This window comes from Pseudochaenichthys georgianus, chromosome 23 (genome assembly GCF_902827115.2).
Source record: "Pseudochaenichthys georgianus chromosome 23, fPseGeo1.2, whole genome shotgun sequence".
NCBI classification, from domain to species: domain Eukaryota; kingdom Metazoa; phylum Chordata; class Actinopteri; order Perciformes; family Channichthyidae; genus Pseudochaenichthys; species Pseudochaenichthys georgianus.
The window spans coordinates 15,537,565-15,558,097 of record NC_047525.1 but is presented as its reverse complement, the minus strand read 5'-3'; the positions used below and the strand labels follow the sequence as shown (position 1 = coordinate 15,558,097).

Below are 20,533 nucleotides of genomic sequence, written 5' to 3'. Positions count from 1 at the left end.
TCGCAAAAAATCCCCAAGCTTTCAGACACGCCCAGCTCCAAGATTTTCAAGATGTTTTCAAAGCTGCTGTGTGGACATACCGTAACTGCTGGAGTTTCACCAAGGCTGTCAGCTGTGTTTACTCCTGTCACTCAAACAGGACGCGCTGGAGCGGGGGCGGGGCTATATCCATTTAAATACTGTGGTGGAAACCAACTACGACCAAATTAACCTATTTTACCGTGATTCCATTGTAATACACGTTTCAAAATGATGCCGAAGTAACTAAATACTGATAACGATTAGTAAAAACCATGCTTTAATGCTTTGACAAGTGTGCAAACCTTTTAAAATGCGTGTTTTGTGAATGGAGATTGGATCGATCAGGCTACACTAACGTTGTAGCTGCTCTGTCCACACTCACAACAACGTCCTAAAGACAGAATTAAAGCAGCGACTGTATTCGTCATGACACAGACAGTCTGTGGTTTGTACATCTTTAACTTTTGTCCAGTTTCTGAACAGATATGAGGAGCTGTGAGGAGTTGATTAAAGATACGCACGCACGCACACACACACACTTTTGCATTTCAAAGTATTGCTTGTCCATACAGTTGGATGTTGGAGCTTCACTGTGCACTGCTGAATGATGTATGTGCAGAGTTTGACCCGTGAAGGCTGTTTCTTCTGCTCTGAAATTGAATATATTTGTTACATATTAATAGAATTTTTGATTTTAAGATTTCATTTCGGATTTGTGAATGGGAGTAGTAGTAGATGGAAAACATACCAAATACTAATTATTCAAAGTAAAGTATTTCATTTTAGATACGTTAATACTAAGGAGGCATAGGCCTATATGATGATATGATTATTGATATTAAAAAAGTGATTTGTTTTTTGTCATTAGAAAGTGAAGTTATTTATTTTTAAGCTCCAAATCCTAATTTTTCCCTCAATGGCCTTTGTGCCCTGGCATGTGGCCTTTCCGCCCTGAAAAAATGTGTGACACCAAAGGCCAAATGGCCTTGCCCCTAAAATGACGAAAATCCAAGCCTGCTGCACGCACGACGCTACGCTTCTGAAACGCTTCTGGGACGTGTCTGGTGGGTTATGGCGCTAGAGGAGGTCGGACCAAAACCGCGGCGCAGCGCAGACGGACCCAGTGGAAACTGGGGGTTACAGGCCTCGCATATGTACTACAGCGTCTCCAGCGCTTTCGAGCGGTCTCTCATTCCCCTGATAGGTGGAGAGTTGCCCATATAGGCGGAGCACCCCTTTTCTGACATCAGACAAATTCAAATAATAATCAGCTCCGTTGCAGCCCTGTTTTTAGAGATTTGGGTATGGAGAAAAAGAGAGAGAGGGCTGTGTTTTCTGACACTTGGTGAGTTCCCAAGAGTTCCCGACACACCGGGGACACATATTCATGTATGAAAGACGTACAAAAGTGCATTTTGAATGATAGGTCCCCTTTAAGCAGAGAATCCTGAATTTCCTTTTATTTTATATTACAAGCTCAAATACTATTAGCGATAAGGGACATATCACATGATGATGCCTTATCCATAAAACCAAATTGGCTGTGCATTAGGAACAGTGACATGTCTTCCTTTCTAAATACCATTACTTATCTGGTCTGTGCTTGCCGAGTACATCTGAAGCATAAATCAAGGCTTATTCTTCTGTAAACTCTAAGAATATAATACTACCCGCTCTGGGGACACTTAAATGTATCAGAAAAGAGAGGAGGTGTGTTTACCTGACCTGGCAGTGCTCTAGAGTGAAAACGCCGTACAGGAATACAAAAAGGCCGACCAGAGCTGCAGGAAACAGCATCCCTGTGTACCAGCCCAGCCAGGCGAAGTACAGACCAATCTTCTCACCAAAATACCTCCTGAAACAACAGCAGAGCAAAAATGGCTTGTCAAATTCAAGATGTAATGCGCATGATAATAAAAAGGGGCATTGTGTAGTTTTCAGGCATGTCCACTCTACTACTTGCTCCATACAATCTAAATAAAAGGTGCAATTATTACATATCTTTGTAGGTCGATTTGGAAGTAAGCATCGCAAGGGCTCTCTAGAAAGCAATGGGATTTTGGAATATTACAGAAAATAAGATCTGGGGCAAACACGTTTATGAAGCTAACCTATTTTGTTAAGCAGGATAACCTCTAAAACCAGTTTCATGAAAATTGAAGCGCATATGCAATTGCAACAACTATAGCCAACGTAATGCTGTAAACAACCCAGTCACATGGCTTCACTTCTACTAAGCTAAAGGGGGTGTTAGCATGATGAGGTAAAGTAGCCTCATTTAGTCACTGTTAGCAAACACATTGAAGGCTTCTTAATACTCTAATTTCCCCTCCTGGACTCCCCTCCTGGACTCCTATCCTCGTGTTTTGTCCCGCCCACAGGAGATGCGAGCGGAGGAGTCGAGGAGGGGAACCGAGGAGAGAGGAGGGGAAGCAGCAGGCGGTTAGAGACATGAGAAATAATCTCCTCTGAGCGGTCATTTGTCTGATGGACAGAACTGTGTTCATGATGACTTATATATTTACTTTTAATTCATTGACAGTGCGGTATAATGAGACAATAACAGGCTACAGATGCGGCCATATACACACACATATATTTATTTAAATATATACAATTTCAGAATCAAAAGTATGATATAATAATAATATATAATAACCTAACACAATGCACCCTCATTTGAAAAACGAAAAGTGAAACAAAATAAAATGTAAAAGTGAAAATATATATATATATATATATAAAGTGAAAACAAAATATTACATATATAATAACAATAATTGTAGTAATAATAACAATAATAAGAAGAATATAGTCAATGATGGACATCAGAAAATGGTTAAAACAACCAGCCCTTATCGCCAGCAGTAACACTGCATCTACTGAAGGTAATAACAGTTCAGATCATGGGGACATTACGTTACCCGCGGCCACTGTCGTGGACACTAACGTCCTCCCGCCTGACTCGCCGGTTTTGCCCGCCTCGCCCACGGAGGCGGAGCAGCCGCAGCCGCCTTCGTTGCCCCAAACACCACCACCCGTCGGCGGCCCGCAAGTGCCAGAGGACCTCGGCGAAACAGAGCCTGCCCAGGTATATTTAAAAAAGTACCCAACTCGCCTGTACAGTGGGGTAAGGAGCTCATTTTGCTGCTCATGGTTTCAAAACAGAGATTGGCTGGAATATTCATGTAAAAAAGATGCCATCTTCTGCTATGCATGTAGACATATCGGTTCAAGTACATCAGATGCCTTCACCACAACTGTACCAGAGTACCAACCACTGTCTCCTGGTACTCATCTGAGTAACTCACTCACTAAAAATGAAATACTATATGACAGTAAAACAAGAATACAGTTTAAAAGGGGAGTGATTTGTAAAATATTCATAAAGAAAAAGTAAATCTGTTTACAGTTCTGTTTCATATGGGTGTTGAGAGGTATCCATAGATCTCTTAATTTTGCTCTCAAAGTGCACCAGATTGATGCTTTCAACTTCAATATTCAAAATAAAATCTAGAGGAGGTGAGGGTGTTAGGTCCTCTCCCCACTTATAAAAATAGCACTTTACCCCTGCACCCTCTCTAATCTCAGATGCTCCCTGAGTCAGTTTGTTCTGGAACCGGGCCTGCTACGACAACTGAGACCCCTGTCCGCCTCATCTACGCACTGTACAACACGCATCTACACACTGTACCATACAGCCGTTGTGTATTTTACAGGGCTGTCAAACGATTACAATTTTTAATCAGATTAATCACAGTTTAAAAATGCATTAATCATGATTAATCACCATTTGAACTATGTCCAAAATATGCCATTTCTTTATGTATATTGTTGTGGGAATGGAAAGATAAATGAAAGAAGGCGGATATATCCATTTAACATACAGTATCTATGTTTATTATAACTTTCTGCGTGTCAAAATGAAAGACAGCCCACACACCTATCAATCATCAAACCGTGGGGTCTTAATTCATTACGTGTTGATTTCTATCCACGGGGGAGTACTTCAGGAAAGTCGACAGGGGGGGGGGGTGCGCGCTAGTGGAGTACTTCGTGACCACAGAGTAGGCCTGTTTGAGACAAGCAAGACCTGCGCAGTTGCGATCAACGTCTTGCTAGTGCGTTGCATGATGGTTAGTCATTTTGTCCGACTTGCTCTGGAGTCTCGCCCACATGAGACTTTGAAATCTCGCGGGACAAAGACGCCCGCAGCCTTGAGAGCGAGGCGAGGCGAGTTGGCGCAGTTGCTCTCCACGAGCTGCGGAAGCGAAATGCTTGATGGGAAACGGCTCGCTGGCATCTTCCTATTATACACACATGCATTTCCAAACATTTGGACTACCTATGTTGCAAATGTATTATCTTTTCAATTTACACACGGCATCTATTGCACGTCTGTCCGTCCTGGGAGAGGGATCCCTCCTCTGTTGCTCTCCCTGAGGTTTCTCCCATTTTTCCCTTTAAACTGGGTTTTCTTTGGAAGTTTTTCCTTGTACGATGTGAGGGTCTAAGGACAGAGGGTGTCGTATTGTCATACTGATATTCTGTACACACTGTGAAGACCACTGAGACAAATGTAACATTTGTGATATTGGGCTATATAAATAAACATTGATTGATTGATTGATGGTATCTCGAGCTGAGCGCTCATTGGTGGTTTTTACCACGTGCTGCTGATGAAACTCTCCAATTGGCTGGCAAAAGTTTGTTGTTGTTTTGTGTCAGTTTTACGTCGCCACATCCATTCCCATTTGTCATCATTGTTCCACAATGTTTATCATCATGAAATGAATATCTATATATTTTATACTATACTGCTTACCGTTTTCATACTTTATATATCTTAGCATATTCATACACACTGTTCATACTGCTCACAGGCTGATATCTAGTGTATTCATACCCCACTGTTTATTCATCATTCAATTCATTCTATATGTTATTCTGTAGATTGTGTACATTACTTTCCACTTCACTGCTTGTTGCACCTGGTTAGAAGCTAAACTGCATTTCGTTGTCTCAGGACCTGTAATATGTGCAATAACAATAAAGTTTCTCTTTAAGTTAAACCAAATCATTAAAATAAAATCTATTGTAATGTAATGATTTGGTTTAACCTTATTTATTGAATACATCATTTAAAATGGCAAGATTAAATCAAATTACATCCATGTTGTACACATCATAAAGCTTAAAGTGGCAGCTAAAGAATTAACACAGCAGCAGGTCTGTTAAATTCATGCTCATTAAGCTTCATGTGTGCGGATCTGAAGGGACTGATCATTTGTAGCCTGTCCACCTATCAGTTTTGCAAACATTAAGAGGGAGGAGCATTTATAATTATGGAACCCAGTCACTGGTGTGGTTCATCATCATGACTGAATTAACAAACCTATATAAAGCAATGGAGATCACCTTTGTCTACAGTGGGTAAAATGGAATTTCCGCCATTGCAAACCCAGCCAGTCAAGCCGACTCGGAGTCCGAGCTGTCCAACTTAAGACGAGCTTTTTGACACCTCCCCCGGCTGCGATCGGCTACTCTCGTCTACTTTCGAGGCGAGCCGCAATGTGTCTCAAACAAGCCTAGTGTGAACGTTGTGATCAGCTGTTTTAGCTCAGTTCTCCCGTGAAGGGGGGAGTCTCCCCCCGCAGCCGGTTGGCGTAGTTTTGGCACAATTCCGTTGTACAGACAAATGATAACAGCAGCCCTGTCTGTGCACACGGAGACCGACTCTGTCGTCCGGTGATCAAACCGCTTCACAAGTACGTCGGTACGCAAATGCGCTTTGTGACACAAGTGACGGTACGCATTTCAGATTACGCACATAACCTGCGTACCAGTTATGTGCACCCCTGTACCAGAGCCATATTATTACTATTATATGGCTCTGCCCTGTACTACAGCAAAAGTGTTGTCCGTCGGGACCTCCTGCAACAACACCACGCCGTTATCTTGATTCTGATTGGCCAGAAGACATTATCAAAGATGTTCTATTGAGAAGACGATCACTACGTGACAAAAGTTTTTTCAAAACCGTTTCTGGTCTTCGGTATTTCCAGACAAGTGGCTACTGAAATCAATCTTACTAACTGCTGTCTGTGCAATTTACTCTGCGCGAGTTGGCGGACTTTATTTTGCTTACTTTAACATCATTTTTCATGGTGGGGCTAAGCCATTTCTTGTTATGGCTGTAGCCATACCCTGGCGCTGCCACTGGTGGGATGTATGGGGCGGGCCATTCTGCACATGCGTTAAATGCGTTAAATATTTTAACGCAATTAATTCAAAAAATTAATTACCGCCGTTAATGCGATAATTTTGACAGCATTTTATTATGTGAAGCACTAAATGGTCTTAGAAAAAATATCGACTCTTTGTAGATATCTACTAAACTACAGCATACAAATACAGAGAGTAATGTAGGCCTGTTATACTGAGTGATATATATTTTACACTGCTCTGCTTTCTGCACGGACCTCACAGCTGTTCTCACTGTAAACATCGCGTCGCGATGAAAGCAGTTACTAAAATAATATCCAAGGGATGCATGCAGAGCTGTTATTGGCTGATAGTCCAGCAGATATGTAAAATAATTGTGCTTTTGATGCTAAAAACATGAACTTTGGCACACTGTTAGAGCATGCCCTAAGGAAGATCTTTGGCTATAGAGTAGTGATGTGTCGGTCGCGAACGAGCCGATTCTTTTGAACGGCTCTTGGTACGAACGAGGGGAACCGAGTCCTACTTGGTGAGAGCCGTTCTTGTTATCGTTCAATCGTTGGTCCGCACTCACTGCCTGCCAAAATCCACTCACCTTTTAAAAGGCTTGATTTTGTTCCCCAAACGTATTCTGTGAAGACCCGCCCCTACTCTGATTGGTAGGTTTCAGCACAAGGAGTGAGATGGGGTTGGTCTTAACGGAATACGCGCGAGAGAGAAGTCATAACAAGTGGTACAGGACAGGTAGACGACGTGTAGCTGCCCATGTCTTCTATAGCACCAGTTAGTGCTTTAACATCACGTGCAAATGACATTTGTGCATGTTTGGTCTGCTCATGGTGCCGGGTGTCAATCTTCTTTATCTTCTCAGTGGAGGCCTCAAACTCTCCAACTACACGTGCCATCTCGGGGCCAGACAGCATCCATCGTCGCAGAGCTGCAGGGTTCTCTGTCAGGCCTACAGCATCACTATCACGTTTCACAGAGGTATTGTTCTGCTCGTGGGCTTGGTCAATGGCAATAGCAGAGAAGCTGCATGTCGTCTTCTTCACAGCCTTTCCTTGCAGAAACTGCCCATGAAGATCAGGATGGTTATCTTTTAGCACAATCATGTCACGCAAGTGGACTGGTGTCCATCCGGCATAGTGGGTGTGTCCCAGAGCAAGGAACCAAGGCACAATCTTGGTCGGGGCATTTATATAGAGTAGAAGGAAGTCAGCCTCTCTTATTGATCGCACATAGATCATCAACTCTATTTCCAGCTACAGGATGATAGACCAGAAGTGGAACTGGGGACATGACACTGGTCTTGTCCACCCGCTACCCCTCCAGGAGGTTGCCAAGTACCTTGAGTGCTGCCATCTCAATGTGAAACCCAACAAACATCACAATAAAATGATCTTAACCGTGAGTTGCTGGCCAGCTCCACTGGGTTTGTTTTGCCACAGCGTATAGAGGTTGATCCAGAGTAATGATTGGTATCCGACCAGGATTCAGAATCTCCAATGCCTGCCTTACCACATCCATGGAATGACGAATCATGGTCACAGATTTGGCCTGGTCGTAGAAGAGGGGAAGTAGAGAAGTGAGTGTGACAGTGCTCTCTGGTATTGTATGACCGCACTAGCAGCCAGGAGTCAGTCAATCAGGCACGCAAGCAGCTCTTCACCCAGAAAGATATAACAATTTAAGTACTCCCCCCAACATAAGCAGCATTGATTCAGCACACAAAGAGAGCTGCCTTCCAAGCTGGTCACTGCTGGGGACAGATGATGTTTGCAGCCCCTGAACTCCCATCCCCAGGTGACTGGATGCAAAAAGGGTTGCAGTGGACAATTTTCAAATGTGTCAAGGTAGGAATTCAGTGCACTGCCCGTTGCTACTGTGGGGGACTGTGTTTTCAGAACTAACTCTGCATTTAGTTGAAAACCTGTAATATGACATATATATTATGTAACATGTATTACTTCACCATAATAAATATGTTAATGGTTTTACTGTGTATTTTGTTTCCTGAATACCAGATACAAGGATTTAGCTACATTCTAGCATGTTGTAAATAGTACCACAGCATTCCCCATCCTTGAAAATGTAGGATTAGCCACCAGAATCAAGTTCTTAGGTGGTCTAGATCCTAAGCTACTGGTAAAATAACAACCAATGGACAAATATGCGATGGCCCTATAGCCAGAAATCGTCCTTAGGGCATGCTCTAACAGTGTGCCAAAGTTCATGTTTGTATCATCAAAAACAATTCTTTCAGATATTTCACATATCTGCTGGACTATGAGATAAGTCAGGCCGTGCGTCACGCCTCCACCGTTCCCGGAAATGCATCTGCGGAGGAGCCGTGGAGGAACCATCAGTGTACCCTCGGCTATAGCTCCTCCAGAGAGCCTCCTCGATGCTTGGTCCTCGATGTGCATTTAGTGAAATGAGATGTCCTTCAACATGGCGCGCTGAAATCCATTTCCGGGTTACTACCGGAGGACCGAGGAGTCGAGGAGGGGAAATTAGAGTATTGAGAAGCCTTCAATGAGACACGTTACTTCTTATTTTGTGGTCTGAGGTCAGACTAGCCCTACAGTGATTCTACTTCACTTCTAGGGGAACTAGTGGTATCACAGGAAATAACTGGCTAGTCAGTTAGCATGCTAATCTCAGTAGCTATCTCTGCGACACAGCACAGTGAGTCTTTGACTTCGCGTGAATACTGTAACCTCTTCACATTCTATTAATTATGTTAGTTAATTCATTTTTTATGTTTAAATACAAATTCTGGCATTATCATACACATTGCAACTTCAAGTCTCTGAGTGTAGTTGGGCTACCTGATGAGGTCCAGTGGTTGGTATTTGTACCACACGCCCCACCAGGCCCAGCATTCGTACAGCAGGTGCCGATGGTTCTCTGCTCCGTGTGTTCTGATGGAGTTTTTGCTGTGGTAGCTCCCCTGTTAAAGTCCCAAAACATTATGTACACACACAGACATGAAACACAATGTAGGAACTGTATGCATTGCTGTAATATCACAGAAAACAGTGATGACTTAAAAACAGGTAATGTAATTAATGAATTTATGGAGATCGCCAAAAATTACCTCGTGAAGAGGGAAAGCGGCCTCATATGAACTATTGCTCAACAGACGATTAAGCCCTGAAAACAAAAACAGGGGATATTTAAAGAAGAGCAACAGAAGCTATATGCTGTAACGGATAATAAGGGATGTTACTTTTTATTTAAAAATATTGTTAACATCTGATCTGCTTGAATACAATTCTCAGTGAATAAGCACAACAACATGCCTAGTGTTGCTGAGGGTGTTTGTAAAAAGGATTGTCAATCTGGCCGTTGTCCATTCTATCAGAAATGGGATCAAGTCATTGTTTTGCATGTCCAAAGTAGCAAGTCTTTGCAATCATGTTCCAAGTCTTTAACATTCAATTGCAAGTCATACACAAGTTGTCTTAAAATTAGGGCTGTCAAACGATTACATTTTTTAATCAGATTAATCACAGTTTACAAATTAATTAATCATGATTAATCACCATTCGAACTATGTCCAAAATATGCCATTTATTTATGTATATTGTTGTGGGAATGGAAAGATAAATGAAAGAAGGCGGATATAGCCATTTAACATACAGTATGTATGTTTATTATAAAAATGTTCTGCGTGTCAAAATGAAAGACAACCCACACACCTATCAATCATCAAACCGTGGGGTCTTAATTCATTACGTGTTGATTTCTATCAACGGGGGAGTACTTCAGGAAAGTCGACAGAGGGGGGGGGGGGGGGCTAGTGGAGTACTTCGTGACCACAGAGTGTGAACGTTGTGATCAGCTGTTTTAGCGCAGTTCTCCAGTGAAGGGGGGAGTCTACCTCCGCAGCCGGTTGGCGTAGTTTTGGCACAGTTCCGTTGTACAGACCGACGTTAACAGCAGCCCTGTCTGTGCACACGGAGACCGACTCTGTCGTCCGGTGATCTAACCGCCTTCTGGAAAAGCTTCACAAGTACGTCGGTACGCAAATGCGCTTTGTGACACAAGTGACGGTACGCATTTCAGATTACGCACATAACCTGCGTACCAGTTATGTGCACCCCTGTACCAGAGCCATATTATTACTATTATATGGCCCTGTACTACAGCAAGAGTATTCTCCGTCGGGACTTCCTGCAACAACACCACGCCGTTATCAAAGATGTTCTATTGAGAAGACGATCACTACGTGACAAAAGTTTTCAAAACCGTGGCTACTGAAATCAATCTGACTAACTGCTGTCTGTGCAATTTACTCCGCGCGAGTTGGCAGACTTTATTTTGCTTACTTTAACATCATTTTTCATGGTGGGGCTAAGCCATTTCTTGGTATGGGTGTAGCCTACCCCAGCCATACCCTGGCGCTGCCACTGGTGGCATGTATGGGGCGGGACATTCTGCACATGCGTTAAATGCGTTAAATATTTTAACGCAATTAATTCAAAAAATTAATTACCGCCGTTAACGCGATAATTTTGACAGCACTACTTAAAATGTAAGTGACTGATTGTAAGCCCTACCCTTAACCAAAGATTTAGATTTAAGAGCAAAGGCAGTTTTACGCACATTTTTAAAGCTTTTTAAAACGATGTCAGCTCACTCATTGTTTGCGTAATAATGCCTTGGGAAAAACTCACCCATCTTATTTTTACCCTCCTCATATTTGACCCGCTGAAGGATGTGATGGGCGATGCGACTTCTTGTGGCGTTGTTGAAAAAGGTGTCTTTGTTGTGGATGATGAAACTGCAGTGAAACAAACCAGTAGACATTTTTGTGTGTTCATCAATTTTGTGTCTCAGGTAAATGTTTTAAAGGGTTGTTTCATAAAGACTCACTGATGTATCCTTGATCGACTGAAGGGGGCAGTGAAGCTCTCGTTTTCCTCTAGGTCGGGTAAAGTGTTGTTGTCAAACTTCATGGGCTTTCGAGGAAGCCAGCCACGAAATTTGTTGATGCGCTTTTCCATCCTGCAAGTGAAGTTTCTGTTAAAGCTGCAAGACGAAGGGTTTTGCTTCATCAGCTGATTTTATGCTGCCTCTTTAACTGAACACTCACCTGCTCATGAACTTGGGCCGTCGGTGCATGAAAAAGATTTTTCTCCTGGAATATGCAGAAATTAAGTATTAATATAGAACAGTTCAAAGGATATAAACATTACTACTATGGTTCCTGTTGCTGCTACAAGTATCAGTTATATTATGTGCTTTTGCTATTACTAATAAATATGATAATACTAATAAAAGTATACATTTGAAAGGATCCCACTGGAGATTTTTGACCAGTACTGCATTGGAGATTTTTTGTAATGTATGGTCTTTGTTTGTTCTTTGCCAAAACTATTCAGGTTTTATAATCTATTCACAAGGTTGATTACCTTAAAGGTGGGGTAGGTAATTTTGGAGAAACCAGCTGGAGTGCGCTAGGATTTGAAAATACACAGCCGGAAAAAATCTGCCACTTCCTTACAGAGTCCCTCCTCCAACACACACAAACGCGCACATGACCAATGAGGGCACGAGATACATTTGTGCACAGATGGAAGGCTGACAGGCAGGTAGGCCATCCAGTTATTTTAGCCGGGCCGGGTAAAATGATTGGTCGTGCTTTTTACAGTACTACGGCTTCCATAGATGACATTTTAAGACACTTAAGATATTCATTGCTATCGGGATGTTAAGAGCATTCCATGGAATATAACAAAAAGTGTATCTCGAGCCGGTTTCTCAAACTTACTTACCCCACCTTTAAGAAGCAATGCCGCTTTTATTAACTTTAGTGATAATGCAGGAGCAAAGGTGGAACTTGGGTGAGATAGTATAAAGCGCATGAAACTCCAAAGGGGGGGGAAGAAAAAACGTTTTTCTGTGAGATCGCCGTGTGAAAACATCATGTTGATGTGTTTGTTTTTCACTTTCATTTTACAAACAGTTACTCCTAAACCTGAAAAACTTTATGTCTTCACTTAAATAACTATAGGTTACTTACGTAACCCCAGTTCTCAGAGTAACATGAAGTGAGATGTCTCACTATGGGATGCGCCTCATCGCGGAGCAAACAGAAGCATCAATCTCATTACGCCAATCCTGATTGGCTGGTGATCTTGACGTCAACGTCAGGGGAAATCACCCCCTATAAGTAGCCTGCGCCACGACGCATGCGTCATTCAAAATAAGCACCTCTTCTCGCTTCACCATAGCAAGGAGGGCCGTCTGGTGAGACATCTCACTTCATGTTACTCTGAATACTGGGGTTACGTAAGTAACCTATAGTTCTCATTCATAACACTCCGTTCGATGTCTCACTATGGGATATTGTAGCTCCCGTATTGCCAGGCGAGCTTATCTCGAAGATCACCGATCAACCAGAATTTAACAGGTGGAGTCCCGACTCAACAAGGTGCCCAGCACTGCTCGGGCCACGCTTGGAGCGGAGACGTCTAGCCTGTAAAAGCGGACAAAAGTGAGCGGCGAAGACCAGCTTGCCGCTGCACAGATGTCTTGGATGGAAACACCCTTGAACAAAGCCCAGGATGTAGCCAGGCCCTGAGTCGAGTGAGCCCGCAGACCAGAAGGTGCTTGCAGATTCTGACTCGTATAGGCCAAAGCAATTGCCTCCACGATCCAGTGGGAGAGCCGTTGCTTAGTAACAGGTTTACCCTTGTGAGGATTAGCCCAGGACACGAAGAGTTGGTCATTAAGACGAAGCTCCTTTGATCTGTCCATATATGTGTGTAAAGCCCGGACTGGACACAACAGATCCTGCTGCTGCTCCCCGGAGGAAACCAGCTGCGGAGGAAATGCCTCAATGTCAATTGGGGTACACGAACCAACCACCTTTGGTGTAAAGGCAGGGTTGGGTTTCAACAACACTCTCGTTTGCCCTGGGGCGAACTGAGTGCATGAGGGATGTACAGACAGTGCATGGATATCGCTGACCCGCTTGGCGGATGCCAGGGCCAGTAACAGCACTGTCTTGAGTGACAGATGTTTCATGTCAGCTCCTTCCAGGGGTTCAAATGGGGTCATTTTGAGCCCATTTAGAACCACTGCCAGGTCCCATAAGGGCACCAGCGACCTGGAGACAGGGAGGAGCCTGCGAGTTCCCTTCATAAAACGGCAAACCAAAGGATGTTGGCTAGCCGTCTTACCCTCAAAGCCCACATGGCATGCAGCAATAGCAGCCAGGTACACCTTGATCGTGGAGAAAGCTCTGTGTTTTTCGATCAAGTCCTGTGGAAATGATAAAATCACCCCAACAGGACATTGAAAAGAGATGTGTCCTTCTTGAAGGCACCACTCCTAAAACACCCTCCACTTACAGTCGTAAAGAGACCTGGTGGAGGAAGCTCTCGCACTCTGAATAGTGTTTATCACCTTCTGAGGGAGTCCCACTGTATTCAGATTGTACCACTCACGGGTCAGGCCCATAGTGCCCCGCGCTCTGGGCGTGGGTGAAGGATCGCCCCCCCACGCCTGAGACAATCTGTCCCTGCGTGGTGGGGGCTGCCATGGCTGCCCACACAACAGCTGATATATCTCCGCCAGCCCGTACGTTGCGGGCTAGGGCGGAAACATCAGAGTAAGTGTGTGGCGTTGCTCCTTCACTCTGGCCAGAGTTAGGGGTAACAGAGCCAGGGGTGGGAACACGCACAGAGGACCCGGAGGTCAATCGTGTACGAGTGTGTCCCCGCCTAACAGTGCGTTTAAATCGTGCATTAAAGAGAACAGCTGTCATTGAGCATTTTCTCTTTTTTGCAAACAGACTTAACGCGGCTCCGCCGTAACCGCACCGTAACCGCACCGTAACCGCACCGTAACCGCACCCACAGCGGACTTCCGATCCTTGGATGAGGAGTACAGTCTGCATAGAGTGGTGCACCTCTGGACAGTAATTCTGTCCCGAGGTGCATCACTCCCGGTACCTGTGTCGCTCTCAGAGAGAGGAGACGTCTGCCGCTCCAAGGGATCAGTTTGTGTGCCAGTGTGTGTGACTGGAGACAACGCAACCTCCCTTGGCGGTTCATACACGATATCGTGTTGTCTGTCCTCACGAGGACATGGTGTCCTCCGAGAGAAGGCAGGAAGCGTTTTAGGGTGGGGAACACCGCTAAAAGCTCCGGGTAGTTTACGTGTGCCCGCTGGAGGTCTCTGCTCTAGGGACCTCTCACCGGGCGACCTAGGGTTAGGGTTAGGGTTAGGTTAGCCTAACCCTATCAGCCTGTCTGACCTGCGTCCGTGGTGACCACCTTCCGTGAAAAGACAGCACCCGTAGGCGCGTCCCGCACTAGAAAAGTCGGGTGTAGTGCCACTACGCATTACATAATAACCAATACTCTCCGCACGCCGTGGCGCGCGGGGTTTAGTTTTATTATGAGGCCCATGTTGAGTGGGTGCTTTACGAGGACATTTTCCCCCGTAATCTGACTCCGCTCGGTGGGCATTATAGATAAAACCCTTCTTTCTAGGAGAGAGAGAACCTCTCTCTCCAGAATATGGGTTGACTCTCTCTGGGTTTGTGAAAACAGATAAATTATAACTGTTTTGAGAAGCCCAGGCAGATGTCGTGAGTATCTCCTGCTGTATGCTCCTTAGAGCCAGCTGAGATGTCACGCTTACGGCTCCGGCCGGCACTGCGCATGCGCGTGACGGAGGTGCCTTCACGACCCCAGCCGGCACTGCGCATGTGCGTGGCGGTGGAGCCCTTAAAGCCCCAGCCGGCACTGCGCATGCTCGTGGCGGTGGCTTCACGGACCCGTCAATAATCCGCCTCTTGAGAGATGTCGTAGCTGCTCTCAAAAGGGGAAGAATTGGCGAGCTGTCCTTTACAGCTCTAGCCGGCACTGTGCATGCGCGTGACGGTGGAGCCTTCACGACCCCAGCCGGCACTGCGCATGCGCGTGACAGTAGTGCCCTTAAAGCCCCAACCGGCACTGCGCATGCGCGTGGCGGTGGTGCCTTCACAGACACGTTTATTATCCGCCTTTTGAGAGAGGTCGTAGCTGCTCTCAGAAGGGGATTTATAGTTAACGGACTGTTTATTGTTTTTCTTTTAATTTTTTTGAGCTGCGCCCTTGGTCAAAGCCTGGATGCGTCAGCGGAAAATGGTTTATTTAAACAACAAAGATGTGACATGTGTTTTATGCAGACTTGAGGATGACGTTGAGGCATCTCTCGAGGCAGCGGGGACACGTTTAGAGCCGGGGAAAGAACTTCCAGCTCTGTCACAGAGGGGAGAAGGAGGGGCTGTCAGGCCGCTCGCTTCTTCTTCCTCGACTGCTGGCCGAAATTCTGGGTTGGCTGAGCCTGAGCTGCAGCCGGAACCAGAGATTTTCTCGGCCAACTTGCCCTTGTCTCCAGCCTGGGCTGGGGACTCGGGGTGGGCTGCGACCTCTGCGTCTTCGGTGTTTTAAACCGAGCAGAGTTCGAGGCAGCTTGGGTGTCGTGAGTATCTCCTGCTGTATGCTCCTGAGAGCCAGCTGAGATGTCACGCTTACGGCTCCAGCCGGCACTGCGCATGCATGTGACGGTGGTGCCTTCACAGACCCATTTATTATCCGCCTTTTGAGAGAGGCCGTAGCTGCTCTCAGAAGGGGATTTATAGTTAACGGACTGTTTATTGTTTTTCTTTTCATTTTTTTGAGCTGCACCCTTGGCCGAAGCCTGGATGTGTCAGCGGAAAATGGTTTATTTAAACAACAAAGATGTGACATGTGTTTTATGCGGACTTGAGGATGACGTTGAGGCATCTCTCGAGGCAGCGGGGACATGTTTAGAGCCGGGGAAAGAACTTCCAGCTCTGTCACAGAGGGGAGAAGGAGGGGCTGTCAGGCCGCTCGCTTCTTCTTCCTCGACTGCTGGCCGAAATTCTGGGTTGGCTGAGCCTGAGCTGCAGCCGGAACCGGAGATTTTCTCGGCCAACTTGCCCTTGTCTCCAGCCTGGGCTGGGGACTCGGGGTGGGCTGCGACCTCTGCGTCTTCGGTGTTTTAAACCGAGCAGAGTTCGAGGCAGCTTGGGTGTCGTGAGTATCTCCTGCTGTATGCTCCTTAGAGCCAGCTGAGATGTCACGCTTACGGCTCCAGCCGGCACTGCGCATGACGGTGGTGCCTTCACAGACCCGTCAATAATCCGCCTTTTGAGAGATGCCGTAGCTGCTCTCAAAAGTGGAGAAAATTGGCGGGCTGCTTATTGGTTTTATTGATTTTCTTTTCATTTTTTTGAGCTGCGCCCTCGGCCTGAAGCCTGGATGCGTCAGCGGCAAATGTTTTATGACAGAGGAATCAATCAACCTGTGACATGTGTTTGTGCGGACTTGAGGATGGTGTTTAGGCATCTCTCGAGGCGGCGGGAACACATTCACGGAGGGGAGAAGGAGGGGCTGTCACGCCACTCGCTTCTTCTTCCTCGACTGCTGGCCGAAATTCTGGGTTGGCTGAGCCTGAGCTGCAGCCGGAACCGGAGATTTTCTCGGCCAACTTGCCCTTGTCTCCAGCCTGGGCTGGGGACTCGGGGTGTGCTGCGACCTCTGCGTCTTCGGTGTTTTAAACCGAGCAGAGTTCGAGGCAGCTTGGGCAGAGGACTGTTCATCCGAGTCAGACAGGAGGAACTCAGAGGTATCCTCTTCGTCCTCCATGTAGTCTAACTCTAAGACATCTTCCGCGGGTGAAACCATGGTGAGGTCCAGCCGGGAGCCCCAGCTTGGTAAAGCGTGGGGCCCCGTTCCCGCGTCTCTTGCCGCCACCGGGTCTCGGCCTGATATGGCGCGGGATTCCGGTTCTGCGGCTGCCGCTGAGCCCCAGACCGACCCAGTGAGGGGCTCCATCTCTGCGGCGGACGCCCCCGTGTCTTGATTGCCAGCCGGCAAACCAGTGGACATGAGGGGGTCCTGTCCCGACAGGCTAGCTTGTTGTGCTAACCTTCGGCGGAGGCTCTTCATAGTGAAGCGGGCACAATGCCCGCACGAGCCGGGGTTGTCAATAGCCTCCTGGGCGTGTTCCAGCCCGAGGCAGGACGAACAGATCTGGTGTGAGTCTGTGCCTGACACTTTCAACCCGCAGCCGCAGAGCCGAGCCTCCGAGTTCCTGACTCCTCTGGTGTGAGGGAGAGAGGCGTCCATCTCGTTCGCCGCGAGGCGTGGAGAGGACCCGCTCTTAACAGGTACGTCGAGAAAAAAGGTGTTACCAATCTGTCTTTAATCCGGAGAAAAAAGGACAGTGTGGGTCTTTTTCCTCAAAGAATATTACCTGGTGTGGTAATATTATTTTAATCCTTTTCTCCTCCGTGAGAAGAGAAAAGAAAAAACGTCCTCGCTACCGTGGTGTCGGCATTGAGGGAAAAAACACAAGCTGGCAACGGGTGTGTTGCTAACTTGAGAATCAAAACCTTACCTTAATTCCAGAGGAAGAACGGCGAGGTTGATTATAATACTAACTGTTGTGTTAGTACTATACTCTTCTGCGAGGCAGAATAGGGTAGCCGGCTAACGCCCGTCGACCGAAATTAGCTTTTGGTTCAGTCTGTGGACTGTTAAGCTAGCCCGGCTACCATTAGAGATGTGCTCTGAAGCGAGAAGAGGTGTTTGAATGACGCATCCGTTGTGGCGCAGGCTACTTATAGGGGGTGATTTCCCCTGACGTTGACGTCAAGATCACCAGCCAATCAGGATTGGCGTAATGAGATTGATGCTCCGCGATGAGGCGCATCCCATAGTGAGACATCGAACGGAGTGTTATGAATGAGAACTTATTTTGTTAGTGTTCAAAACTTTTGTTTCATTCAGTTTTACGTGTTTTACTTTGAATTTAACAGTGTAGTAGGTCCAGTTTGGCACATCCCACACAAAAGAAGGGTAGTGATGACAGGAGATTTAACCAACTATGTGAAATATGTGCAATAAATATATATATATATGCCGTTAAAAACTGTGCAATATATGGCTACCTGGCTGCTAAATCCTCAGAACTGTTACAGGGTGTGTATTTTTGTAAAATGTGTAACTTCATTATTATAATTAATTTGTTTATCTTTAGTACTTTTTGTATGTATGCTTAGGTAACATTAAGCTGTCTTTGGTTATTTTGGGACTAATAAAAGGTATTCTGATTCTGAACCAGCTTCGAAATAGGTGCGAACAAAAGCAATGAATAAAGACCAAAAACGTCAACATTTGGATATCAAAAACGGTTGAATAGAAGGGAAATGCCTTACATGATACACTTAGTCTGTGGTCTCACCTAAAAGGCATACGGATGTTCATGAGCTCTGCGTAGCGACAGAGGACATCCCACGGTGCATGAAGCTTCAGAAAAATCACATCACTGTTTGTCAAAGAGGCCTGGAAGAGATCAACATCAATATGTTTGCTTTGTTCTGTTCTTCGCCTCCTGCTCGTGTTACAAGAATCAGGAGAATACAATCCCGATGTTGAAGGACACAGACCACAAGTTTTCCTTGCGTGTGTTACTGCATTGGCAGATAACTTGGAATACACACAGAGATCAGTACAGCCACATTTTTCACTTTTTTTAGTGACACTTGAAATAAGAATTGCTTAATATAAGCAGCATTGGAGCACAATTATTTGGGTTTTATGAGTGATGGCTGAATAACAAATGGCACAGCAGCACTCTAAATGGATTTTAAAGGTCCCATGTCATGGCCATTTCCACTGATCATAATTCCATTGTTGAGGTCTACTAGAATAGATTTATACTGTGCAATTTTCCAAACTCACATTGGTTTCGCATACAGCATCTCTGTAAAGTATGTGTATTCAGCAGTATTCACTCTCTCCACTAAACGGCTCGTTGCAGCTCTTGCCCCCCCCCCCTCCCTGTGAGCCCAGTGTGCTCCGATTGGTGCACATGATCACACATTGGTGCTCATGATCTGTACACAGGACTGATGGTCCGATCTCTATTTTTCAAAAAAGATTAAACATTATAATTTCTATCTACACTGAACAAAAATATAAATGCAACACTTTTGTTTTTGCTCCCTATGAACTCAAAGATCTAAAACATTTTCTATATATACGAAATAACCATTTCTCTCAAATATTGTTCACAAATCTGAAAAAATCTGTGATAGTGAGCACTTCTCCTTTGCCGAGATAATCCATCCCACATCACAGGTGTGGCATATCAATATGCTGATTAGACAGCATGATTATTGCACAGGTGTGCCTTAGGCTGGCCACAATAAAAGGCCACTCTAAAATGTTCAGTTTTATCACACAACACAATGCCACAGATGTCGCAAGTTTTGAGGGAGCGTGCAATTGGCATGCTGACAGCAGGAATGTCCACCAGAGCTGTTGCCCGTGAATTGAATGTTCATTTCTCTACCATAAGCCGTCTCCAAAGGTGTTTCAGAGAATTTGGTAGTACCAACTGCCTCACAACCGCAGACCACGTGTAACCACACCAGCCCAGGACCTCCACATCCAGCATGTTCACCTCCAAGATCGTCTGAGACCAGCCACTCGGACAGCTGCTGCAACAATCGGTTTGCATAACCAAAGAATTTCTGCACAAACTGTCAGAAACCGTCTCAGGGAAGCTCATCTGCATGCTCGTCGTCCTAATCGGGGTCTCGACCTGACTCCGGTTCGTCGTCGTAACCGACTTGAGTGGGCAAATGCTCACATTCGATGGCATCTGGCACGTTGGAGAGGTGTTCTCTTCACGGATGAATCCCGGTTTTCACTGTTCAGGGCAGATGGCAGACAGTGTGTGTGGCGTTGTGTGGGTGAGCGGTTTTCTGATGTCAATGTTGTGAATCGAGTGGCCCATCGTGGTGGTGGGGTTATGGTATGGGCAGGCGTACGTTATTACATTACATTATTACATTACATTGCATTTAGCTGACGCTTTTATCCAAAGCGACTTACAATAAGTGCGTTCGACTGACAAAATACAAACTTGAACAAAACAGAATCATATAAGTACATCAGGTTTCATAGAGCAAAAACATTTCAAGTGCTACTCAACTGGCTTTAGATAAGCCAGCCCTTTATTAGTATATAAGTGCTTTGTTAATAGTTCTATCGCTCGAAGTGGAGTCGAAAGAGATGAGTTTTCAGTCTGCGCCGGAAGGTGTGTAAGCTATCTGCTGTCCTGATGTCAATGGGGAGCTCATTCCACCATTTTGGAGCCAGGATAGCAAACCCACGTGTTTTTGCTGATGGGAACTTGGGTCCCCTTCCCAGCGATGGTGCAGCGAGCCGTTTGGTTGATGCAGAGC

General features: G+C 45.6%; 1 protein-coding gene across 4 annotated transcripts in view; it reads right to left on the bottom strand.

Annotated features, from left to right (window-relative positions):
- The window catches only part of LOC117439257 (anoctamin-4-like), a 93,013-nt gene that overhangs the window by 21,313 nt on the left and 51,167 nt on the right, over window positions 1-20,533 (bottom strand). For 3 of the 4 annotated variants that reach the window (XM_034075106.2, XM_071201761.1, XM_071201762.1), the window contains exons 7-13: window positions 18,523-18,623; window positions 11,348-11,392; window positions 11,128-11,259; window positions 10,929-11,035; window positions 9,347-9,402; window positions 9,078-9,199; window positions 1,742-1,876 (exon numbers count right to left, since the gene is read on the bottom strand). In XM_034075106.2, the coding sequence (XP_033930997.2) occupies window positions 1,742-1,876; window positions 9,078-9,199; window positions 9,347-9,402; window positions 10,929-11,035; window positions 11,128-11,259; window positions 11,348-11,392; window positions 18,523-18,623 (698 nt within the window). The remainder of the gene's footprint in view (window positions 1-1,741; window positions 1,877-9,077; window positions 9,200-9,346; window positions 9,403-10,928; window positions 11,036-11,127; window positions 11,260-11,347; window positions 11,393-18,522; window positions 18,624-20,533) is intronic. The other variant, XM_034075107.2, reaches the window with a different exon arrangement.